This window comes from Stegostoma tigrinum, chromosome 27 (genome assembly GCF_030684315.1).
Source record: "Stegostoma tigrinum isolate sSteTig4 chromosome 27, sSteTig4.hap1, whole genome shotgun sequence".
NCBI lineage: Eukaryota > Metazoa > Chordata > Chondrichthyes > Orectolobiformes > Stegostomatidae > Stegostoma > Stegostoma tigrinum.
The window spans coordinates 39831992-39858745 of NC_081380.1; the positions used below are offsets into that span (position 1 = coordinate 39831992).

The window sequence follows — 26754 nt, forward strand, 5'->3', positions numbered from 1 at the left end:
ACTGCAGATGCTGGAGAATCCAAGATAACAAAGTGTGAAGCTGGATGAACACAGCAGGCCCAGCAGCAGTGTTATCTTGTTATGCATAATGTCCAGTTATCACTTTGCTGTGCTTAGTGTTGAATTTCGTTTCATGATTGTTCCTATGAAGCTCCCTTAAAACGTTTTACTATACTCAAGGTGCTGCATAAATGCAAGTAGTTCACTTTCCAAGTTTTTTTACTAATGTTTCATATTTTCTTATTACATTTCCTTTTGTACTTTATGCACTTCTGCAGAGACAGTTCTCAGGTCATCACTTCCAGACTGAAAAACCACTAGTTCAAAAGTCTTTTCTCATTTTCTTTAGAGATGAGGCTGAAAGCCTGTTAGTGATGAACAGGAGTTTCAAACTTTTTTAGGGTGACCGCTTTATTTCCCAGCACCTCAGACAACAAACCACATCCTACCAGGCTGAAGAACCTTTTGCATTTATTCATGAAGTATTACACAGAAGCAAAAAAGCATAAAACATTAAATCATATCTTGCATAAATTGGGATTAATCTGCAATGAGTTAATGTATCCTCTTCAAAAATACACTTGCAATTTCAAGGATTGAAACATCCCCTTTGAATTTATCACTCGAACCTTTTCTTTACTAGTGATGATCTGTGATTCTTTAAGATAATATTAAGCAAGGAGTACAGGAGTTGTACTTTTTGTTGCTGTGTAAGGATACTTTGTTGCAGTTAGTCTTTTGTGTAAATTGAGTTAATTGTATTTTGGACAACCGTTTGATACAATCTGGAGCTACAAAAAATAAAGCTTGATTTTGTTCTGTTTTTCAGACATTTGGTAGTAAGAACCTGAAGCGAATTGGAGTGATTCTACAAAGAGGGATTCTTATTCTCCTGCTCACCTGCTTTCCCTGTTGGGCCCTCTTTATTAACATTGAACACATCCTGTTGGCTTTCAAGCAGCCTCCCGAGGTGGCCAAGTGAGCATCCTTTTACCTATTCAAAAACAAAGTGGCTGGAAAAGCTCAGACGGTCTGGCAGCATCTGTGAGGTTGGGGGTGGGGGAAAGAGTTAATGTTTTGTGTCTGACCCTTCCTCCATTTCTGCTAGACCTGATGAGCTTTTCCAGCAAACTTTGTTTTTGTTCCTGATGTACAGCATCCAGCAGTTCTTTCGGTTCCTTTTTGTGTAGAAATCCTTTATAGAAAGAACACTTGCTCAGTGGAATGTGACACAGGGTAAGAAACTTGGTGCACATGAGGAATTGGGTTGTGGCTGGTAGGTCACAGGAATCACGTCAGAAGAAAGGTACCCAAGCTGATAGAGAGGAGTTCTAATCTCTCTGGTCCGAATTAGGCATGGCAAAATGGGGAAACGAGAGGTTTAGCAATGCATTTTGCTGTGAGGAAATTGCATAACTGGCTGCATACTGCCTGGTTGGTTTGGAAGTGTTGACAACTTTGGGTGTTAAAGTTGTGAACACACTTCTGTCTTCTTATTTTTCTATGATTTTTAAAAAAAACTTTTTTATTTCTTACTTGTTCCTGGGATGTTGGTTGCTGACTTTGCCTGCGTTCATTCATCAGAATGTGATTGGTGACCTGCCTTCTTGAACCACTACAGCACTTGTGATGTAGGAACACCCATCAGGCTGTTCAGGAGTGAGTTCCAGGATTTTAAAAGAACAACAGTGAAGGAATGGCTATATGATTCTAAACTGGGAGTTGTGTGGCATGGAGAGAAGCTTGCAGACGGTAGTTTTGCCTTTGTAGTTGATGCTGTAGTCCTTTTTTATATGGTAGTGGTCATGGATGTAGAAGGAATTTGGATGAATTATGTACCATTTACAAGATGCAGTAAATATTGCTGCCATGTACATGACTGGTGAAGTGGGTGGATGCAAAATCAATCAATCAAATGGGCATCTTTTTCAATCAAAAGGCTGTTCACCGTTCTTTCTGGCTGTTCATATACATCACGTATTGAAGTATGACAGTTGAACTGTGCACCCATAAGCAGCAATGAGATAAATGTCAGCTAAAGGTTGCATGATGACTCTGAGAACTGCCCTCAATTTTAAGGCATGTTTTCTCCAGTTGTAGAAGCAGAGCAACCTGAACAGCAGCACCTCCAACAGTGTAACGTTCGCTCGGTAGTAAACAGCAGTGACATTAAGGATATCTCTTTCTAGTGGGACTTGTCCCCACAACCTTCTGACTCAAGTGGAAGAGCTCAGTGAACTTCTGATCACATGCAGATTCAGCTCTAACTTAAGGCAGCAATTCTTTCTGTTGTGAGTAATTACTTCCCAAAGCCCTTCGGAGTAGACGGGTTGAAAATTGCAGACAGTAGTGCTCTGTGGCCATGGTCATTCTGTCATAGGCACGTTGGAGCCACGTTCTCAGTTAAGAATGCCATCTGAAACAAAAACAAAAATTGCTGGGAAAGTTCAACAGGTCTAGCAGCAACTATGGAGAGAAATCCGAGTTAATGCTTTGTGTCCTGTGACCCTCCTTTTTTTGAGAATATTTGTTTTCTTTTCTTTTGAATTGAAAGTGCTTGTTCCCTTGTGATGCTGTATGACAGAATTCCTGGTGTAAGGGGAATACTTTTTCTTGAACGTATTCTACCTTTAGTTGAGAAAATGGTTTTGAAAGAAATTTCTGTCAATACGGTTGTCACCATGAAGAACTGAGTAGGGATGCTGAACTTGGGTGTAGAGTCCTCTAGTTGAAAACAGCCTGTCATTTTAGCTTTAAAACCACTTCAGAAGTTTGCAGTCTGAGAGAGCCTTGCTATTGGCTGTCAACAGATTTTCCTTTCTGCACTAGGATTTCCTCAAATTAGGCATCTTTGAATATTTATCTAACATGGGTTTCCCTGTGTCACTATTCTGTCAAATTGGACTATTTCCTGTAACTGATGTTGAAGCATCTAGAAGTGAAGTGAAAAACCGTATCACTACACTGGCACTTGTGCTTTCAAAAACTACAGAAACATCTGTCCCAAACCTTTTTTCTTTTGCAAGAGGCAAGTGTTTTTATTGCAAATTGCACAACCCTCCATTGCCTGTTTAAGTGAGTTTGATTGAGGCTGTCTTCTAGTTTAGATGAACTATATTGTTGGGAGCATGTGCCATGTTTGAGCACTAAACCAGGCTGCTGCTGCTTTCCCCTGACTTTTGGATTGCTGCATTAATGTGCTTGATGCATTATGTAATCTTCCAGTTGTGTTCTGAATTTGTTTTGGTGTACACAGTTACTCTTAAGTTACCAGTATCTTCTACTTTTATTACAGTTTAACACAGCTCTATGTGAAGATTTTTATTCCTGGCCTTCCGGTAAGTAACCACCTAACAATGTTGCAAGGCTCATTGCTGAACTGAAGTCAGTTCTTTAGCTGGAAAGAGACCAAAGAAGTGAGTGCAAGAAAGGGGGGTGGGGGGGTGGTGTGGCAATACTCGAGGTTAATGTATCACCCAGTGTTTGAGCCATGAGTGACAATTTGATTGAAAACTGGACAGAGTTAACTTGGAATAGCAGTTGCAGTAATCATACTCTTGCATTTGCTATCACTGAAAAAGATGAAGGGTGGAATCTCACTAGAAGTCAGTGATGGTTGGTCTTTTTGATACTTTCGTGAGATGTGGGTTTCACTTGCCCGTCCTTAATGTTCTTTGACAGCAGTGGGAGTCGACCACATTGCTGTGGATCTGGAGTCCCCCTACAGACCTGACCAGCCAAGATTGATATATTTCTGTCCATAATTGGGATTTTATGGTGATCAGTGGTAGTCTGTGATCAGTATCACTGACACTAATTTTAGTTCCAAATTTATGCCTTGATATTAAATTCTCCTAGCTTTCCACAGTGACATTCAGATCCACATTCCCTGAATATTAGCCTGGTCTACTAGGTTACTAGTCTAGTTGTGTTACTGCTCTGTAACTGTAAACAGTACAGAAATGACCAGCCTGAGAAAAGTGGGTTTCCTTTGTTAGAATATACTCTACATGAATGAAACTGTGAAATCAAAAGTGCACCAAAGTCCTGTTGGAATCTCAGCAGGTCCACCTTAAAAACTGCATAGTTAATTATGTTGCCTAGCATGCAAAATAACTACATTCAATTAAGGCTTTGCTTGAGCACAACAAAAGCTTGTTGAAACTAATTGCAAGAATACAGCTAACTATATTTAATTCTGTAAACAAATGCAATGCTATGGAAAGATAGGGGAAGGATAGTACTAGAATCCTTTTGGTGATATTTCCTAGAGAGCTGGTTAGTGATGTGTGATAGCTTTTAAGTCAGTCTCTCAAAATTCCTCATCAGAATTGTTTCTTATCCATCTCACCAATGTTTGCAAATTTTAGTTTGTAATTTTATTTTTGTTTATCTTTCTTAGGCAACATTTTTGTACGAGTTAGAGACCAGATACCTTCAGAATCAGGTGTGTTTGTTGAATAAATGTCTAATTTTACACAAAGTACATATAACCTTTTTAATTACAAAATTCAGACTTGATTCAAATTTATTGGTTTGACTACAATCAATAAATTGATCTGGAAATACAAGCTATGCCAATAGCATGGTGACAGTAGGTTAGAGTCATTGTCATAGATATACACAGCACAGAAACAGACCATCCTGTCCATATCATCCATGCTGACCAGATATCTTAAAATAAATCTAGTCCCATTTGCCAGTATTTAGCCTAGATCTCCCTCAATCCTTTCTATTCTATACCCATCAAGGTGCCTTTTAAATGTTGCAATCAAACCAGCTTCCACCACTTCATCTGGCAGCTCATTCCATGCATGCACCATCCACTGTGTGGAAAAAGTTGCCGCTTAGGTCCCTTTTTAAAGTTTTCCCCCCGCATTTTTTAAACCTACGCCCTCTAGTTTTGGACTCGGGCCATGGGCGCATGCACACACCTGCCAACCCCAGGCAAATGACCTTGTCTATTTACCCTACCCGTGTGCCTCACGATGTTGTAGACCTCCAAGGCCATCCTTCAGCCTCTGACCTGGTCTGTTCAACCTCTCCTTTTGAAGCTCATGCACTCCCAAATTGGCGATGTCCTTGGGGGAAAAAAAGTTCATAAAAGATTTACAAGTTGCACAACATCTTTCCTATAGTGGTGAGACTAGAATTGAATGCAATATTGCTAAACTTGCCTAACCAATGTCCTGTACAGCCGCAATATGACTTCCCAACTCCTATACTCAATGCACTGTCCAATAAAGCAAGCATACCAAATGCTGCCTTCGTTACTGCCTACCTGTGACTCCACTTTCAAGGAGCTATGAACCTGCAGCCCAAGGTCTTTGTCCAGCAACACTCCTCAGGACCTTCCCATTTAACTGTACAATTCCTACCCTTGTTTGCCTTTCCAAAATGCAGCATTTCAAATTTATCTGAAGTAAATTCTTGTCTGCCACTGCTCGGCCCACTGACCCATCTTACCAAGGTCCCATTGTACTCTGAGGCAACCTCCTTCACTGCCCACTATGCCTCAGAATTTGGTGTCTCTTCCAAAATTACTAATATCACGTGTATATTTACATCCAAATTATTATACAAATGAGGAAAAGCAGTGGACCCAGCACTCAGCCTTGTTGCACCCTGCTAGTCACAGCCCTTCACCACTACCACCCTCTGTCCACAGTCACGTTGACTACCCCAACTCACTCCTTGCCTTTCCAAATACATGTAAATCCTGTCCCTCAGGATCCCCTCCAACAACTTGCCCACTACCTATGTCAGGTTAACCAGTCTTTAGTTACCTGGCTTTTCCTTACTGCTTTCCCTTACCACCTTTCTTAAATAGTGGCACCATGTTAGCCAACCTCCAGCCTTCTGGCACCTCACCTGGGACTACTGATGGTACAAATATCTCAGCAAGGGGCCCAGCAGTCACGTCCCTGGCTTCGCACAAAGTTCTAGGGTACACTTGATCAGGTCCTAGGGATTTATCCACCTTAATGTGAAGATGTCCAGCACCACCACTGCTGTAATGTAAATGTTTTTCAGGATGTCACTGGATGTGAGTTTCCTCACTGAGCTGGAAGGTTAGTTTTCAGATGTTTCGTCACCATTCTAGGTAACATCAGTGAGCCTCCAATGAAGTGCTGGTGTTACGTCCCACTTTCTATTTATCTGTTTAGATTGCACGAGAGTTCCTAGAAGCATGTCATTCCAACCGGAACTCCAACAAACACATTGATTTGAGCCAATATGTTTGTTGGAGTTCCAGTTGGAATGACATCCTTCTAGGAACTCTCGTGCGATCTAAACAGATAAATAGAAAGTGGGATGTAACACCAGCGCTTCATTGGAGGCTCACTGATGTTACCTAGAATGGTGACGAAACATCTGAAAACTAACCTTCCAGCTCAGTGAGGAAACTCAACCTGAGCTACAAATCTTCTCAACTCGCTAGGATGTCACTTTATTACCCCACATTCTCTATCTTCCAAATCCCCCTCCACAGTAAAAACTGATACAAAATATTTAAAAACCAAAAGAACTGCAGATGCTGTAAATCGGGAACAAAAACATGTTGCTGGAAAAGCTCAGCAGGTCTGGCAGCATCTGTGAGGGAGAAAAGAGTTAACAGTTTGGGTCCGGTGACCCTTCCTCAGAACTGGTTGTGAAACTAGTTCTGAGGAAGAGTCACGAGACCCGAAACGTTAACTCTGTTTTCTCCTTCACAGATGCTGCCAGACCTGCTGAGCTTTTCTGGCAACTTTGTTTTTGATATGAAATATTTGTTTGATATCTCACCATCTCCTGCAGTTCCCCACACGAGTGGCTTTGCTGATCTTTAAAGGGCCCCATTTTCTCCCTGGTTACCCTTTTTTTTTGTCTTTTAAGGTATCTATAGAATCCCTTTTTCAATTTTCCTTAACCCTATTTTCCACAGCCGGCTCATCCCCTTTTTGCCCACATGATACCCCTCTTCACTATGCTCCTACAGCTTTTATACTGTTCTAGGGACTCACTTGATCTCTACTGTCTATACCTGACATATGCTTCCTCCTTAACCAAAATCTCAATTTCTGTAGCTCTCTACATCTACCAGCTTTGCCCTTCGCCCTAACAGGAAGGTCCTGTCTATGGACTCTTGTAATATCTCTTTTGATGGTATCAGCTAACTTACTAAGTTCAACAGTACCTTTCTAGGGTTTGTGGGGGTGAACCCAACCGAATCTGAGTGGCTGTGCAGTCACACGACTTAGAGGGAACTCTTGTCAGGGCTGTGCTCAAAACTAGAGGGCATAATGTTAAAATGAGAACAATTTAAAAGGAACCTGATTAGCAGTTTTTTTCCAGAGGGTGGTTAATACTCTGGAATGAACTGCCAGAGGAAGTGCCAGATGTGGGAGCAGTTACAACATTTGAAAGATGTTTGGACAGGCACGTGAATAGGAAAGGTTGAGGGATATGGGTCAAATGTGTGCAATTGAGACTAGTTTAGTTTTGTGAAACTTGGTTGGTGTGGATGAGTTGGACCAAAGGATCTCTTTCTGTGCTGTATGACTCCATGACTGCATTTTCAGTAAGACTCTAGAAGCTTGACACCATCCAAGTCAAAGCTGACTGCTTTGATTGGCACTCCTCCAAAATTGTTGAGCCCTTTTATCATTGCACAGTAGTAACAGCAACTATTATCTGCAAGGTGCCCTGCAGAAATTCACCAAGCTTCCTTATGCAGCATCTTCGACACTCACGACCCACTACCATCCAGACAGACAAGGGCAGCAGATACACGGAAACACCACCACCTTCAAGGTCTTAAAGCCTTTTGACCATCCTGACATGAAAATGTAGTGCTGTGCCTTTGCCGTTATTGGTCACAATCCTGGAACTCCCTCCTTCACAGTATTGTAGGCAGCTCACTACCTTCTTTTTATGGGCAACTACAGATGGATCATTAATGCTAGCCCAGCCAGCAATAGCCACAACACATGAGCGATTGACTTTTTAGTTTTTTTCCCCCTTTTTGGTAAGAAGAGTTCTGAGCATTTCTCGAATGATACGAGGTTGGACTTTGTGCAAAAAGACATGGGTTCCTTATAGCAAGTCAATAAGCTAACATGCAGGTGCAGCGGTTAGCCTAGTCAGAAGACTAGTCAAATGTTAGGCTTTGTTGCAAGGCTGGTAAAGTCTTCCTTCAATTGTAGAGGAACTTGGTAAGACTGCACCTGAAACAGTGTGCGCAGGTCTGGTCTCCTTACCTAAGAATGATATTGCTGTTGAGAGTGCAACCAAGGTTCAGCAAATCTGTTCCTGGAATGGTAAGATTGTATGAAGAGTGGCTGGATAAACTGGGCATTCTGCAGACCTTCAAAGAATGGGAGAGATCTTGAGGTTTCAAAGTGAGGGGAATGCTACTGAGGTCTGAGGACAAGTCACTTTACTCGGGATGTGAATCTGAAATGCTGTACCTAAGACATTTAAAGTGGAGGTTGATAGATTTCCGATTACCAGTGGTGTAAGGGGTTTGGGGACAATGTGGATAAAAGACATTTGAAGTGTTCAGTCATCCATGATAGTATAAAATGTTGGAGCAGACTCGATGGGCTGAAAGGCCTATTCTTCTTTATTTTCCCATTTCACTAGTCATTTGGTAAGCTAGAGAGAAATACCAGGGCTAACTTGTGTTCTTTCTTTCCAGGGAATAATTCTGCCGCAGATTTTCACTGGTTTAGTGGCTAACATCTTCAATGCTGTGGTAAATTATATCCTCCTTTATGTGCTGACGCTCGGAGTGTCGTAAGTAACACTTTGTATTAAAAAGAAAATAAAATGAAACTGCAATCATGTGTTTATGTTGGATCTTGCCCTGTATTTCCATTTCTCATGTATCTCCTCCCCAGTGTTACCCAAGTTTTTCATAAGAAAGGCTCTATAAATTAAGTACATTATCCAATGCTGCCTATCTCCTTCATTTGATGATTTCACCACCTGAGATTGTTGGGCAAATCTCCAGCTTACAGAAAGGGCAATGGAATCGAGACCATTTGCCATGACCTAAATGAATGGTCTGCGTACTGGAGAAGCTGAGCAGTCTCCTCCTTGTTCCATGCACTGGTAGGACTGACCTGACAGAATGCATTAAGGGACACAATAGCAATGGCACCTAGACAATCATCAGATCGGTCTTTTAGACTGCCTAAAACCTGCTGGTCCTCGTGTGCAAAAGTTGTCCTCGACAGATTTGTTACAGATTAGTTAACTCCACCATCTGGGACTACAAGCTAAGGTATGCACTCTAACTCTGTTAGAGTGACCATGAGGCAAGGATCACTGACTTTGTGACTGTACTGAGGGTCTGGAAATCTTTGATCGGCTTGAGCTCTGTCTGAAGAACGTACACTGGGGGTCAATATCAGGAGCATTGAAAGTTGAAATGACCTGCCTCGTGATGGAACCTGGTGTATGAAGCAAAACTTATTGTGAACCAAGAAGTGCAATCATGTTGCATGCAGTCAGCTAAACCATTATTGCAATAAAACTGTAATATTCAGTTTGAAATAGTATGTAATTTTTTGTTTTGTAAATTTTCTAATAACTTGATATTTATTCCTCAGCTGGCACCTAGAAATTAGATCAAATCTTTACCCTTTTGCTGTCAATGGAATTTTGTTAGGTGCTAAATGTGTCCACCCTACTCTACAATGGTTTAGCTACGCTTCATTGGATGTGAAACACTTTGGGCTAATATCCTTGCCACTTAAAAGCAAGATTCTTTGATGTATTAAAATTTTGGTTTTGATCTGCTATGCTGTCTTTGATTTTTGGCAGGTTAGAAGTTGCATTTAATGCATGAACTTCATTTATTTCCAGGGGCTCAGCTGCTGCCAATGTTGCCTCTCAGTATTGTCAAGTGATTCTCCTGTTCATATACATCAGATGGAAAAAGTTATATGTTGAGACCTGGAAAGGTAATTATTATTTGTCTGAGCAGGCTTGAGTGGAATATAAATAGTGGCACAGATTGGTAGGGTTGAGTGGCTTGCTTCTGTTCTGCTCAACTAAGTAGTTTCATAGTGTGGTTTTCTGCATTTCTCCTTTTATTGTTACTCCTGCTGGGTCACTGGGTCTGTCAATTGTTCTGTACAGAACGAGTGACTTTAGGTATTGATACAGAAAGGGGGGGAAAAAATCAGTCAGTAAAGAGTTGTCAATTCTGCTTTCTTCCCATGGATGTTGCCAGACTTGCTGAGTTTCTCCAATTTCTATTTTTGTTTCAGTTCTTTTTTGTCTTACTTGAATTTAGTTGTTGAATGTTAGCAAGTGACATGAGTAGATTATCTACAAGTCTTATTGATCTTATCTCCATTGGGTTTTTTTTGTATAGATACCATCAAGAATCCTCCCCTTCCACCTTTCATTCTGATTTACTCCTCTCCATTACCTTTTGATGGTATGCAGTACCCTTAACTGGCTTAGTGTTTATTTGATTGGAGATCCTGGGTGATTCTAATGGGTGGGGAAAAAACTGCTTTTTTTTAATATCTCCTCCTCATCCACACAAACACAAACACAAACAGCAGGCGCTCTGCCTGACATGTCAAATCACTCATACTAGATGAAATATGGAGATAGTAGTAAGCTGCTGTGGTCAATTGCTGTTCTGTTTCCAGTACCAGCTGAATCACCAGGTGAGCTCGGGGACCATTCCCTCAACCCAGTGGCTCAGTTGTTCTCAAAATGCTGCACTAACTCTTTATTACCCGATAACAGAATTTGAAAGCTACTTATAGAACATAACAGCACAGTGCAGCCCTTCGGCCCTCTGTTGTGCTGACCTGCCATACCAATCTCAAGCCGATCTAACCTATACTATTCCATGTACGTCCATATGCTTATCCAATGATGACTTAAATGTACCTAAAGTTGGCGAACCTACTACCGTTCCATTCCCGTACTACTCCTGAGTAAAGAAACTACCTCTGACATCTGTCTTATATCTCTCACCCCTCAATTTAAAACTATGCCCCCTCGTGCTAACCGTCACCATCCTAGGAAAAAGGCTGTCCCTAACTAACCCTCTGATTATTTTATATGTTTCTATTAAGTCACCTCTCAACCTTCTCTCTAATGAAAACAGCCTCAAGTCCCTCAGCCATTCCTTGTAAGACCTTGCCTCCATACCAGGAAACATTCTAGTAAATCTCCTCTGCACCCTTTCCAAAGCTTCCACATCCTCCTTATGCGGTGACCAGAACTGTACACACTACTCCATGCGGCTGCACCAGAGTTTTTTGTACAGCTTCACCATAACCTCTTGGTTCTGGAACTCGATCCCTCTAATAAAAGCTAAAACACAATGCCTTCATAACAGCCCTGTCAACCTGGGTGGCAACTTTCAAGGGTCTGTGTTCATGGACGCTGAGATCTCTCTGCTCATCTACACTACTAAGAATCTTACCACTAGCCCTGGACTTTGCCTTCTGGTTACTCCTACCAAAGTGCATCACCTCACACTTGTCTGCATTAAACTCCTGCACCTTCCGAAGACTTGCTACATTGAATTAGCAAGTAGAAACCTGTAGAGATGGTGGGCAATACAGGCAAGCGACAACTTCTATTGGGCAACAAGCTGTAAGGCATGTTCTCATCAAGTCTGACTGAAAGAGCTAGTAGCTGTCATACCTGTAGGAACAGCATGCCTCTCCGCCTCTCCTCCTCTCCCCTTTCCACCTTCTTGTTGCAAACTATCTATTTTTTAAAAAAAATTAAGAAACCTAACATCCTCTAACTTAGTCCAAGAATGGCAGGGAACACTTAATCTTATTATTAAATAGGGCAGTAGCACTCCATGCATTGTTCTTTTTTTGGAAGAGAATAGTCAGGTGGTCCAAGTTCAAGATGTCTCTGGGGCATTAGTATAGTGGCAGTGGCAGTGTCACTGGACTAGTAACCCAGAGGCCTGGGCTAATGCTCCAGGACCACGAGTTCATGTCACTTCTCCACGCCACACCCACGCCCCCTGCCCCCGCCCCAACACATCAGCTGGTGGAATATAAAATACAAACTGATTTTAATTGGTTGAGTTCAACTTTTATTCTGATAATGATCAATCTGCAATTCATAACTTGAATTTTCTCTTTCTGCTCCTTCCTCCCTTACTTTTTTCCTGAACAAACTTTCCTAGTTTTGATATTTCTTTAATGTTGTCAACTCTCTCCTTTTTTTGCCTAGGATGGTCTATTGACTGCTTGCAAGAGTGGGGCAGCTTCATAAAGCTGGCAATTCCAAGCATGCTGATGCTGTGTATTGAATGGTGGACTTATGAAATTTCAATTTTCCTTACTGGTAAATAAATAACATCTTGCTGAAACTCCTGACCTTTTCGTAAATCAATGCATGAAAATATTTTTACGATAGAAATGTATCAACTTTTGGTGAAATAATTGACTGCTAGAATGTTATATAACTGTGACAACTTGCACTTACGAAGCATCTTCAAGAGCATGTGACAATTCACGAGAACATTATTGAATGCTGAGGAGACACTAGGGCAGGTAACCAAAAACTTTTTTACAAAAATCATCTCAAAGGAGGAAAGAGTGAGTGGGATAGAGAAGTGAAGCAGTTCAAGGAGGGATTTCCTGATCTTGAGGCAGCTGGAAGAACATGACATCAAGAGTTTTCAAACTGAGTACTCGTCAGGTTTGTCACTAAATTTGACACTGAATTGTCTGAGACAGTATTGGAGTAGATGCTGAAATGTCCCTTCAAAGAAGTAGGTTTTAAGGAGGCAAGTGGTACAGAAGTTTGAGGAAATTCCAGTTCTTGGAGTCTGGCAGTTGAAGGTACAGCCACCAGTGAACAAGCAATTAATCTCCCTGTCACTGTCTTCATTTAAATTGTCTATCTTCCACATTGTAACACTATTACCTTAACAGACTGTATGACTACTCATCAGAAAGAGATGACTGGTGATGGTTTAACTGAGGGTTGCCACGCATTTGATGGGGAGAAATTGAAAAGGAGTATTATTCACTGTAACTTCAGTTGGCCTGGGTATTAAACCTATGCTGTTGATAGCACTCTGTATCACAAACAAGCCATCTAGCCAACACACACACACACACACACACACACACACACACACACACACACACACACACACACACACACACACACACACACACACACACACACACACACACACACACACACACACACACACACACACACACACACACACACACACACACACACACACACACACACACACACACACACACACACACAGTTTGACTGTAAATTATTTAGGATGTCTTAAAGTCATGCAAGTTGACATGTGAATTCAAATCTTTAATATTGCAAGAAATATCAAAGGAAGGAAAATATCAAGTATGCTGTTTTGTTTATTGTAGGGTTAATTAATGAAGTAGAACTTGGAGCCCAGGCCATTATTTATCAAGTTTTATCAGCAGCATACATGGTAAGATTGGTATCTGTTGAGACTGCAAACGACTAGCTTAATCATTTGTTTCAAACTAGAATTTGTTGCTTCAATACAACATGTTGAATTGTCTAGCTATTTTGAAAAACAATAGTTTTGTGGTGTCATATTTCATACAAAATTTCATAACACTTGCTGAATGAATTTTTGTTTTACTATTTATCAGGGCCATCACTTTATTATAACTGGCAGTGGCAAAATGGACATGCATCGTGCACAATTTTGTCTCAGATTGTATGGTTAGTCAATGTGACTGGTAGGACCTTGAATCTGATACCACTACCGTTCTAACCTCTAAATATTCAATAATTAACAGACTGTTCGGATGTGGAGCAGGTGGAACTTGAGCCCAAGTGTCTCAATTCAGACGCAGGGATAGAAGAGAATAATTCTTCTAACTTCTATTCATTGCACTCCAGCAAAAACAAAACATCACTGGCTAGCTGAAGCTTGTTGAAAGCAATCAGTTGGTGCCCAGTCTTATTTTGCATTCCTCCTTCACTACGGAGACCAAATCGTCAATGCTAGCAACATAGCCATGCCCATTCTACAAATTTCTATTTATGCTTCTGTAACACCAGGTCTGAAGTTTTTTTGATGGTGCAAAAATAAGATCTCACAGATAATGTGCAGAAAATAGTCAGCTGCAGTTGTGGTCATGATGCTGATATTTTCCCTACAGATCCCCTTAGGGTACAGTGTGGCTGTCAGTGTTCGTGTGGGGAATGCACTGGGTGCTGGAGACTCTGCACAAGCGAAGGCTTGTGCCAAAGTTGCTCTGCTGTGTGCTGGTGAGTATGCTATAACTTGTTACAATGGTGATGCGTCACCTGCTGACAGTGTCCCAAAGAGAATTAGATGCCTGCAAAAAAATTTCCAGGGCTTGCGGCAATAGGGAGAGCCAGCAGAGGTACGGTGGACTGAATGGCCTCTAGTCAAATGTGATGTAATCCATTGCTTTGATTCCTTGTGCAGTTTTCAGTAAACACCAAATTTCCTGCTTCCTTACTTTTGCAGGAATCAATGCCTTGATGTGTCCCTCTCCTACGTGGGAAGGTGCTTTTTTGTTTTAGCATACTATTTTCCTGGAACACATGAGGAGAGCTAGCTGTCATCACATTCCTAACTGGCCTGCAGAGACCAGTCCTCTTTCCCCTCCCATTCCACCAGAGGTAGGCACATGCAGCACATGTGGCTCCTTTGTCTAATTCACAGGCTTTACTAATCTCCCACATATGTCTGTCACCTTTTAATATAAAAGTTTATCTCAAAGGTGAGAAGAGCAGGCAATAGCCTAGTATTAAAGTTCGATTGTTAATCCAGTAACCCACGTAATGCTCTGGGGACCTGGGTACAAATGCCTCCATGGCCAGTGGTGGAATTTAAATTTTAAAAAAAATCTGGAATTAATAGTCTAATGAAACAATTGTTTGTCATTAAAATCCACCTGATTCACTGACGTGTTTTGTTTGGAGAAGGCATTCTGCCATCCTTACCTGTTTTGGTCTGTGTGACTCTAGACCCACAGCAATTTGGTTGATTTTTAACTGCCCTCTGAACTTTTAGGAATGGGCAATAAATGCTGGCCTGCCCAGCAAAGCCTTCATTCTGTGAATAAATAAATTGGGGGGGGGAAAAAACTGATAGGTCACTGGAATCATTATTTGTGCATACTTCTGACAGGAGATTTGGTAGCCATATTTAAAATCCTGAAGGATCTAGACAAACTGGCCCCTTCTTGCTCAACTTTGCTAACAGGCAACTCCAGGTATAGGTAGGTATTTGAACCAGTAAAAGGAGAGTCAGCTTTGCCAGTCTAAGTCTGTGTTCTACAAGTCACAAGTTTCCAGTTTTATACACAACTTGCATATTAAATTCTTTGGTCAACTTGCACCATATGTTGACTAATGTCCTCGTGTTAGTTTACTCGTGTCCCACAGTACATACAATAGGCATTGCTGTGTTTACCCAAGGTTTTCTTTCTTTATCTTTGATTTTGTAGCCTAACTGTTCCCTTTTTTCGGTATCAATCGCTCCCTGCATTCTTTACCTTCTTGTAGCGTTCACGTCCTTTCTCCAGTTTTTGTGCACCTGATTCTTCAGCTTTGTCCCATTTCAATTTTTACTCAGGACACTTCTGGCAGAAAATTTAATCAAAAACAAACTGAAACTGATACAACCACCACTGACTAGACTACTTTTTGATAAATATTTTTCCAAAAAGTGGGAGTGGAGCCATTGGCTGTGTTATCATTGCCTGACACTTGTGTTATCATTTGTACAACTCTCAGGTCTGAACTAAATACCACTCGGACAAGCCACTGTTGGAAATGTTTACACCATAAGCTGTAAACAATGAGCCATCTCTCAATATTGCCAACACCAGTCCATTTTCAGCTCCTGGTCTCAGGCAGATGAGGTATTTGAGGTCTCAGCCTCTTGATGACTCATTGAAACTATGATGATGCTCAATGGGGTCATAGTTTGATGTTTTCATGAGGGAAAAACTGCTAAAGTCTTTGCTCAGAGCACTAGGTTATGCCCAAGACACAGTTGGGAACTACAATGTCAGGCCACTCTTTTCCAAGGAGTCATTCCCCTTTTTATTCCTGCCATCAGTATTCTGAATAATGTGCTGTGGGTTGTAAGCAAATGATGTCCCAATCACCACCTAATATAAATAATACCCTGCAGATTGTGGAAGTCTGAAGCAAACACAGAATGCTGAGGCAACTGGCAACAAAAAATCATGCTGTCAGACCTGAATTTCTCTGGTTCTCTATTAATTTGTCCCAGATGCCACAGGCTGTTTGTAGTTAATCCTATAAAACCAAACTGGTTGTTAACTTGTTGCAGCTATGACCAATGCTTCCAATGATCTCTTCACTTGCACGTCAATACAGGTGCATGTGGTGTTAATTATGATCATTAAATAAAGTCAAATCTCTTTGGCCAGAAATCCTAGACCTTCACTGCAACCTCTACCAAGACTGTCTCCTCCTTTGGGCACTTCACCCTGTCCTCTTCCTGCCCCTGCTTCCATGTGATGTGTAATCTGCTGATCCCAAACATCGTTCTGCTCAGCTCCTTGTACAGGTCTCTCTCTCTTCACTCTCAGATTCTGCTTCCTTGCTATAAATTCATGCTATCTCCCAGCAATCGCATCACCCTTGTCTTTTAATCTGGTTGCTCTACAGTGTCACCCAGAGATCCATTAAGATACTGAGCAATAGACCTAGCCATCCCTGTTCGGCCTCCTGGATGACTCTTTAGCACGCTCTTTAATGCCATATTCATTTTGCCCAACCATGGCCAAACTCTACAGTAGGAGACATGAAATTTTTGTTTGATTCAGAGTAACTTAGAAGCCTCTTTAATTGCTTGTATTGTAAAATGTGCTCCTGGATCTAAATCTATCCATAATTGTATTACACATGTAGGGATCTACCATATGAGTTTCAATCATGTTTGAACAGTCTTGTGTAATACAAGGTTCCATCCACCATGTCACTTGGTCAATGATGAAACAGTAGGTTATTCCCTGAGTAGGTGGGAGGGACCCCATGAAATCTATCTGTAACTGCTTCAATGGCCCTTGGTCTGTGCTGATGTGACATAGTGACCCTGACTGGTATTCTTGGATTATATTAAGTGCATACCAGGTATTGTTGATCGTGTTTTGCAATGTCTCTTCCCGTTCTTGGGCACATGCAGGCGGTGCAATTCTGCCCAACATGACTTCACTCTGATTTCCATGTTACAAATGTAGAAAATCGGAGCAGGGCTGGATAACTTGACCCTTCAGTCTGCCATTCAGGATGATAATGTCTGACCATCCAATTCAGTCCCTGTCCTTGCCTTTACCCCACACCCATTGATCCCTTAGTCCTAAGAACTATAATCAAACTCCTTCAACATTCAATGTTTTGGCCTCGCCCACTTTCTGTGCAAGTGAATTCCACAGCCTTACCACTGAAGATCTGAGTCCTCCATGGCCTACCCTCTGTCTTTAGACATTGATCACTGGTTCTCAGTTCCCCAGGAACATCCTTTCCACATTTACCCTGTCAAGTTCTATTAAAGTTTTATAGGTTTGTGTCAGATACCCCCTCGTTTTTTTGAATTCCAGCACACCAGTAGTCCTAATCAATCCAGCCTGTTTTCAGGTTAGTCCTGCCAACCCAGGAATCAGTCTGGCAAATCTTTGTTGAACTTCCTCCAGAGACAAGAATCCATCTTCTGAAGACTAAACAGCATACAGTGCTCCATGTGGTCTCACAAAGGCCCTGCATGTTTTCACAAGGTTATGCTGAATGCAGCAGGCACTATCATCCTTTACTCTCTCCACTAGACACTTGAGTGCCTTTTACTGCTCCCTATTCTTCCCATCTCGAAAGTTGCTTTCTGTTCTGTATCCCTGTGTAAACTGACCATGCTCACCTTCTCTGGTCCAGTTGCTACTGCCACCTGGTGCTCTGAGTCTGTTCCAGCTGCTTCATCTGCCCATCGATTACCTACTTGGATGAGGTGCATTCATTTTGATGTGCACTCACCTTAATTACTGCTTGTTTTGGTAGTCTGGCATCTTCTATTCCTTAATTGCTGTTTCATGCTGTATGTGACATACTCCTGTGTAACTCCATGCTACGATATAATCACATTGTAACACAAAGATGTATCTGGTGTCAGTAGTAGCCCATTGAGACACCAGCAAGCCTCCTCACCTATTCATCCAATGGAGGCCTCTGGGATACGTCATCCTGGCAATCAGTCTGGTAGCTGTAGGACTAGGTGGTGCCACTGAGGAGATGATGGCTACCTCTAGTATGGCATCCCACCTCCTCAGTGACTTGAGTCTCAGGGAGAGGAGTGACAATGAATGATGTTGGTAGTGGAGTAGGGTGTGAGTTGAGTCTCAATACAGTGAGGGTTGCAGGTGAGGACACAGGTTGCTGCCAGCAGTCACCCCCTGCCCTACGTCCATGCTCTCAATTGTGTGCACAAATTATTGAAGTCGGGTGTCCCTGTGTCAGGTGATCTGACAAGCCCCTGCAGGCTTACCATTTGGCTGGTATCCATCCTGGAGCTGAGAAAGTTGCAGCTCCAGTTGTTGGAATAGGCCCTTGCAATATCTTTAATCAATTACTTGAGGGACTTGTGTACACTGGTTCCCCCTTAGAACTAACTTGGGTGGTGACAAAAGGGTTGGGAATTTTTAAGACCAACCATCTACTTCCTTCCCTTCTTTGATCCTGGAAGATTCCACCCTTGTTAAACTGCAGCTGAAGTGTTGTTGATTCTAGGAAAGTCAAACATTAACTTTTATTAATTATTTTGCACCAATTTTTAATTAGCTATTTCTTGTGGGTCTGTTCCAACAGGGTGCTGTGCTCTGCTGATCTCTCTGGTACTGGCAGCCATTAAGGATGTGGTGGGTTATATCTTTACCACTGACAAGTTAGTAAAAGAAAAGCTTTACAACCTGAAACACGTTTGAGCATGTCAGAAATTGTAAATGCCTCAACACTGCACATCTTTCTTTCTATAGAGATATTATTCGATTGGTCGCACAACTAGATCCTTTAATTGCTACTCACCACTTTTTTGATGCAATGACTGTAAGTGTATTTTAATGTTTCAAACTGCAAGTTGCTTTCCAAATGTGTTACTTACCAAAAATTTAGGACACTGGTTTCTTTATATCCCATTCCCTGGTCTAAATGTTTATATGATAAAGGCAGGTTGCATTATTGAATAATGGCTCTGAAGGAGTTGATATCCATTTTGCATTGAACACAGCTCAATCTGATAATGTTGTCCATAACTTTTAGGTAGTGACAGTTGAATCCTGAATATGTGCCTGAAGGAAACAGATGTTGTGTTTTTTTTATTTTTTTTTGCACAACTTTTTTCAAACACCTAATGACCCATGTCTGGAGGAGGTGGTACTTGAAGCTGTGACTTCAGACTCCTGGGGAAGGAATGCTGCCACTATGCGACACGAACCATCTAATGTTAGCCTGGGGCTCTGGGTGACTAGTCTGGTGATGACATCACTATGCCTCCAGATCCCAAGAGTTGTTGCTATCCTGCAATAAACTATTGTTAATGAAGCCGTTGCCTCTTCTATGTCAACTTGATGGCAGTATCTCCCCTATGATGATTAAACTGGTCTTAGACGTAGCATAGAGAAAGGGTTGGTGGCATCAAATTACCCAAACCAGAATATCACATGCTTGTGGTGTGGTATCTGAAAATATGGCCACATTTCAACCAGGACAGCAGTTGGTGTTAATCACCTTGGCACAATGCTGACCAGATGACACCTTGAAACTTCCTAGCCTGTACCCTCTTGCAATGAGTCATGCACTCGGCTATTTCAAGGTTTCTTCTTTTGAAAGAGTTGAAATATGGCTACTTTCATCTTTTTACTTTTGTCTTGATTAACATTGTGCAATACTTCCAGCATTTTAACAATACACTACTTGCGTTTGACCTGATGAACAAAATGCAGATGAAAACTTATTGGTGTTAAGCTTTTTTGCTGTTACATTCAGTTCAAGCTGAAGAACTGGTAGCATGAGCCTTGAGGTTTTGTCATTTTGGGTATAGGCATCTTCTTCCAGCCATTTTGAGTTTGTACTTGTGTCTCCTTAGATTTGAGGTCCATGGTGACGTGGCCAAGCTTTATTTCTCCTTGCTAGTGCCTCTTGTGTTGGTGCTAGAGGCAGGCATGGAGTATGAAGTGTTGACACCAGTGGAATGGAACAATCAACTGACCAGGGTAGCAGTGATTGCTCATCTTATGTAATTTTATTTTTTTTGAGATCTTGGGCTCTTGTAATGTGCAAAACAATTTAAAAAAATTTAATCTGTTATTTCATCATCCCGGAGCTGAGAAAATTGTCCAGGTACACTTGTCATTACTTTGATTCCTTTTCCCAGTTCTGAACTGCATTTCAACAGCATTATTACTAATGCATTGTTGAACTGAATGATGAGGTTCTGATTAGTGCTAGATCCTGCAGAGGCAGGAAGTTACTTGCAGAGTTTACAGGTCAGGAAGGCCATTCCTGTTTGACCCCTCCCCTCAGAAGGGTTGTCTCTGATTCCAATCTCTTATTTTCACCAAGGATGGTGATCAAGCTAATGGGAAATATATCACATTCCAATGTTTGCATTGTCCTGTTCCAGCTGACCTCGTAACTGGGACAAACTTTGGTGTAAGATTTGAAGGATTTAGTTTGTGGCCGTCAATGAATAGAGCCATAGTCTCAGTCTTGTAAGCTAAGTCCTGATTTGTCCCTGACGGGCCACTGCCTAAGCTGGGTTGTATTGACATTTTTATGATTGGCATAGTCTGCATTTGATATTAAAATTGGGGCAAGAATTCAGCATATTAATTTCAAACCACTTATCTAACTTTGTGGTAATATGAATTCAACCACTTTTATGGGTGTAAGTTACACCTGATTTAGCTCTAATTTAGGTAGAGATACCTGAAATTTGTAACCATCAGCATTCTTAAACTGTACCATTAATGTGTTGCATTTGTCTGCCTTACAGTGTGTGAGCGCTGGAATAGTAATAGGATCTGGGAAACAGAAACTCGGAGCTATTGTCAATCTAGTTGTGTTCTATGCAGTCGGTTATCCCATTGGAGTATCACTGATGTTTGCAGCTAAACTTGGCATCGTTGGTAGGGTTTTATTTTGAATATACTATAATGCTGTTTTCTGAAAGTCCTCTAGTTTTCTACTCTGAATAAATTTTCCTACACTTTATTTTGGGAATGTTGAGTTTGCAGTGCCTAACTTAAAGTTGGTAGAATCAGAAGTCGCATGACACCCAGGTTATAGTGGAGCAGGTTTATTTGAAATTACAAGCTTTAGGAGCAATGTTCCCTCATTGGGACTGCACCTCTGAAAGCTTGTAATTTCAAATAAACCTGTTTATAACCTGGTGTCATTTAACTTCTGACTTTATCCACCTCAGTCCAACACTGGTACCACCTCATTTGTGGATTAAGTTGGCAGGATTTCATGACTGGATAAAGGGATAGTCAGTGGATACTAGGGAAGGCAATGGCCTAGTAGTATTGTTGCTGGACTGTTAATCCCAAAACCCCAGTAGTGTCCCAGGGACTCGGGTTCAAATCCCACCACAGCAGATCGTGGAGTCTGGAATTAAGAGTCTAATAATGTCAGTCGATTTGCCAGGAAAAAAACCCCACCTGGTTCACTAATGTTCCTTAGGGAGGGCAACTGCTACCCTTACCTGGACTGGCCTACAGGTGACTCCAGACTGCCCTTTGGGCAATAGATGCCCAGATTTTAAAAAATACAGATTGTTTTCTGAGGCTGTGGGGTGTGAAACCAGGAGAAATGGTTTCAGAATAAAATAAAGGCCATTTGGGACTGAGGGGAAGTAGAAGTTACTTGGTGATGAGTCATTAGAATTCTCTACCCAAAATGCCAAATGAACTCCGTTAGTCACTTCTTAAAAATTCCTTAATGAGAGAAGGACGTTGCCGGCCAGGCAGCATTTAGTGTCCATTCCTAACTGCCCAGAGGGCAATTCAGAGTCAACTACTTTGCTGTGGGTTTGGAGTCGCATGTAGTTCAAACCAGAGAAGGACAGCAGTTGCCCTCCCTGAGAAACATTAGTGAACCAGGTGGGTTTTTTCTAACAATCGGCAAAATATCTCTTGGTGGTCATCATTAGATTCTTTAATTCCAGATATTTTTATTGAGTTCAAATTCCACCATTTTGCTGTGGTGGGAATTTGAACCCTGGTCCCCAGAATGTTATCCTGGTCTCTGGATCAGCAGCCCAGCAATAATGCCACCAGACCATTGCCTCCCCTTCAAGACACAGATTTTCAAGTTAATGACATTTAGCGATAGTACAGGAATGTGGTTTTGATGCAGAAGCTGCGATTTAGAATGACAATGTGGAGAGGCTGAATGGCCTACACTCAATCCATATTCCCGTGATTGAAGTTACAGAGCAATTGGATCCTTGTTTGGGGCTAGTTTGGTTTATTCCCACTGAATCAAAAGTGGGGGTGCTACAGTTGACGAATGCATCTTTGGGTGAAGTGAGTGAATGGGTTTATCTGGTCCTGGTCGTGATCCTGTATATGTTTCTGGACTTGATGATCAGGTGAATGGCTGAAACTCTGAATTCTGAAATTTGAGAGATTATCAACCCGAAACCTTAATTCTGTTTTTTCTCAAATCCGCTGAGTGCTTTCAGCACCTTCTGTTTTAATTTCAGATTTCAGTGTCTGCAGTATTTTATTTCTGTGTGTCACTGGTTTGATTGAAGACCCTGTCATCACTCTGTTCCTAGTCTTACACAAAACTGTATGTGTGATTACTGCAGTGTCCATGGTAACGGAGTAGCAACCTGGAGCTTCAGTTCACATCTCACTGTACCAGACTATGATATCAACATATGTAAAGCCTAATCTCATTGGATTTGATTCTAAATTCCCACAGTGTGGAAGCAGGCCATTCAGCCCATCGAGCCCACACTTCTCTTCTGAAGAGCATCCCTGCATTTCCCATGACTAATGCACATCCCTGGACACTATATGGGCAATTTTACCATGGCCAATCCACCTAACCTGAGCATCTTTCAACTGTGGCAGGAAACCAGAGCACCCGGAGGAAACCCACCCAGACACGGGGAGAATATGCAAACTCCACAATTGGTTGCCAAAGAGTGGGGTTGAACCTAGATCTTTGAGATTGTGCGGCAGCAGTGCTAACCACTGTGTGCCCCATGCTCTGGTTAATGCTGTTGGCTCTGGAATAGGTCAGACTATTGCTATGGAAGCACATGAGCCATTTTCTGGAGGGAATTGGATTTGAGAATGCAAGAGCTTTGAATTACGGACATGTGTTCTTTCAATCAGGCAAGGGGTGAAAGTTATCCAGAAAGGGAATCCACAGCATTGTTTGTTTATTTGAGTCAAACTGTATTTGCAGGTCTGTGGTCTGGGATGTTTACCGCTGTGGTTGTGCAAGTGATCTTCTTTCAGATAGTGATCTTTAAAATGAACTGGAAGAAAGCATCTGATCAGGTATGAGCACCTAAAAGGAATTAGATACTCCACACGGTCAGTGAAGTCCTCCTCATTTGGCTATCAAGTGTTTGTCTCTCAGAATTCCAGTGCGGGGAGGGGGAGGAAACAATGCCAATTGGCCTCTGTTTGCTCTACTTTTTTCTCTAAATGGAAAGCTTGCAGAGCACTCCAGGAACACCAGCATAAAAGCCACTTTGACGCCTATTGTAATACTGAAGGCAGTGCTACATTGTCAGAGGTGCTGACATTTGGATGAGTTATTATTGAAGCCCTGCCTGGCCCCTTGGGAAGGTGTTAATGATCCAATGAATGCTATTTTGAAAGAGATGGGGAGTTTTATAATGCGCCCTTGACTTGACTTCCTTCTATTCAGAATAAAAAGCAGCAATAAATTAAATAATACATTCATTTCAGAGCTAATTGTCCAGAAGTCCCAACAACACCACTTCTTTAGTTGCTGGCCAGTGGTATTTTGGATTAAATCCAGGCTGGGCTGACTAACACCTTTTACCAGTAATTGGAAACTCTAAACTGCAAAGTACATTGAGATTGATACATTGGCTGATGTGAAACATCAGCTGCTCATCAAGTTAACGGAACTGACGACAGGTCACATGGTGAGTCTGGGGTGTTTTGGCAGAGCACCAAAGCATACTTTTTTGACACTTGTTGGACCAGTTGTATTTTGTAGTTCCATGACCTTCAGGCAAAATAGTAGAACTCTATTTTGGAGGCTTTCAACAGAAAATTGGATGAATGGTTCAAAGGGAACCATTTACAGGATTTTGTTGGGAATGGATAAGGACAAATTGGATAACCCTGCCAAACACCCTGTACCATTCTGATTCTAACAAATGACAGCTTTTGATTGTTTCCAAAATAATATACACAAGTGAGTTCCTTTTTTGTGCAAAAAGTACTGCCTATTCCAGGTACTGTCTGCGTTTTTAACAAAAACCGTTGTGCTTTATTTTAAAGGCTCGGGTAAATGCAGGTGTGAAAAATGACATGGACTCCACAAGCAGCCCCTCTGGTGGTCAAACTGAAAATACTTTGACAGGTATCAAACTTTACTTTCTTTAAGAAAAACAGAAGTTGCTGGAAAAGCTCAGCAGGTCTGGCAGCATCTGTGGAGGAGAAAACACAGTTAAAGTTTCAGGTCTGGTGACCCTTCCTCAAACAGGGTTCTGAGGAAGTGTCACCAGACCCGAAATGTTAAGTGTTTTCTCCTCCACAGACGCTGCCAGACCTGCTGAGCTTTTCCAGCAACTTCTGTTTTTTTTTGATCCTGATTCACAGCATCCATTGTTCTTTCTTTTTTAAACATTTGTTTAATCCAGGCTGCAGACAGCAAAGAAGACAGACTTGCTTCTTTTGAAGGACACCAGTGACGGGATTTTGCAGTAGTTAAGTGGTTTCATGGTCAACATTACTGAGGCAACGTTTCTCTTTTTATAGGGTTATGAATGGAATTTATATTCCACCTGTCATGATGGATCAGAACTCCTGTCCCTCAGGACAGTGGTTGATACTACTCCTTCCTATGAGGTACCATAGATCATTAAAAGGTTCCATATAAAACTTTGCTTTCTTTTGCAGAAAAAGATGAAGTAGAGAGCAGTGCTGATATTGAACAACTGATCCATGAGTCCACTGCAACACAAGCTGGTGTTACTGTTGATGTTTTGCCTGTGAAGCAACTGATTATACGCCGTGGCCTAGTCTTCCTCCTAGGAACAATTATTCTGGCGATTGGACTGGTGATACACTTCACTGTCGCAACGGATACGTGAGCCCCTGTATACACAACTGAGGTGAAGCAAGGGGCAGTGTTACTTCCTGCAGTGTGAGGAGCAGTAGGTAAGATAGTTTTGACAGAAAGGAAAGAGAAGTCCGAAGTGCTCGTGGAATGTTGCCGTACAGACTGGATGAAGGATTGTCTCCAATTTTTTAAATGTCCGAGTCAAATCCAGAAGTTGTTTCTTTAACATTTGTCAAGGTGACTGGTTCCTCTCATTTCAAATGTTCCCATTAAACACTGTGTGCACTCTGATCTCGTGGTTATTGGAGAATACTGAATAATACCTGCAGAAAGCCAACAATTTATCTTTTATGAAACTCATTGAGTGTGAAATAAATGTTTTCACCCACCTTTAAATATTGGTTTGTCCGTGTCCATTTATCTCCCAAATCTTGTAATATATAATAATGATTAAAAAGTTATGGCTAATATTTGTAATATTAACTTGACAAGAGCCATGTGAAATACAAAGTCTATTGTTCCATTACTTATTTTCTTTATTGTGTAAGGGCAGTGATCTAGCTAGCTTTGGAATTTGCACTGTTCCTGACAAGATGGATTTCATAGCACCAGCTTCATTGGTTGAACAATGGTTTTATTGGAAATTTTCCTTCTGTTTTGCTGTAATAGCCTCAAATCTCAATGAGGAAGCAATTCACTGGCATATATGGAAATATTTACTGGGAACGTCTAGTCATTTTCAAATCTCCGTTTTTATGTTTTAGAATAGATCAAGGTAACTTGTTCTTTGTCAGTCCCTTGGGATCAATGATGACAAATTCTACTCCTGGCTTTATGGTTGTGTGAACTCTGACCATGCATTGATCAGTAGCTGGACATTCTGCCATATGGTGTTTGGGAGACTGTGTGCATTCCTGCCAGTGCTTTCATTTCTCTCCTCCCAATGTTCCCAACAAAATCTCTCCATGCATTCTGTGCTTTCTCGAATGAACCTTCTCACTTCAGTTTGGTAACAGGCCAGGATCTCCCATGAGTTGAGGATCTGAGTTCAAACATTTCCACAAAACATTCCCTGAAGCACCTATCATTGCCTTCCTTGGAGTCTCCTGCCATTAACTAATTCTGAGTAGAGCTGCAAGTTTTGGGAGTCAAGTGTCGGGCATGATCATGACATGCTCAACCCAGCAGAGCTCGTTCTCAGTGATTAAATGCTGGGCAGAATAACTTGAGGGGATGCTGGTGATGGATCATCATTCATGCTGCCAGATGTGGAGGATTTCCAAAACACAATGTTGCTCACTACAGCATCAAAGTGTAGGCCTCCAAGTTTTAACCTTCACATTAAACATCGTCATGGTTCACTTTCTGTTCCAAAATATCATAATTGTACCCCAATATATGTTTGCAGCTGTA

At 41.5% G+C, this 26754-nt stretch overlaps 1 protein-coding gene and 1 long non-coding RNA gene across 4 annotated transcripts in view; one reads left to right on the forward strand and one right to left on the reverse strand.

Moving 5' to 3' along the window:
* The window catches only part of LOC125464647 (multidrug and toxin extrusion protein 1-like), a 34531-nt gene extending 8807 nt beyond the window's left edge, over window positions 1–25724 (forward strand). For 2 of the 3 annotated variants that reach the window (XM_059655344.1, XM_048557288.2), the window contains exons 4-17: window positions 830–978; window positions 3296–3338; window positions 4403–4447; window positions 8681–8778; window positions 9853–9950; window positions 12214–12327; window positions 13398–13465; window positions 14169–14277; window positions 18868–18943; window positions 19035–19104; window positions 21053–21185; window positions 23482–23576; window positions 24558–24639; window positions 25179–25724. In XM_059655344.1, the coding sequence (XP_059511327.1) occupies window positions 830–978; window positions 3296–3338; window positions 4403–4447; window positions 8681–8778; window positions 9853–9950; window positions 12214–12327; window positions 13398–13465; window positions 14169–14277; window positions 18868–18943; window positions 19035–19104; window positions 21053–21185; window positions 23482–23576; window positions 24558–24639; window positions 25179–25372 (1374 nt within the window). In that variant the 3' untranslated portion in view covers window positions 25373–25724. The remainder of the gene's footprint in view (window positions 1–829; window positions 979–3295; window positions 3339–4402; window positions 4448–8680; window positions 8779–9852; window positions 9951–12213; window positions 12328–13397; window positions 13466–14168; window positions 14278–18867; window positions 18944–19034; window positions 19105–21052; window positions 21186–23481; window positions 23577–24557; window positions 24640–25178) is intronic. The other variant, XM_059655345.1, reaches the window with a different exon arrangement.
* On the reverse strand, window positions 484–15655 carry LOC125464648 (uncharacterized). The gene is made up of 3 exons (XR_007250058.2): window positions 15537–15655; window positions 4975–5081; window positions 484–2416 (listed from the first exon to the last, which is right to left on the reverse strand). It is a non-coding gene; the product is annotated as an uncharacterized LOC125464648 (long non-coding RNA).
* Window positions 25725–26754: the final 1030 nt, after the last annotated feature.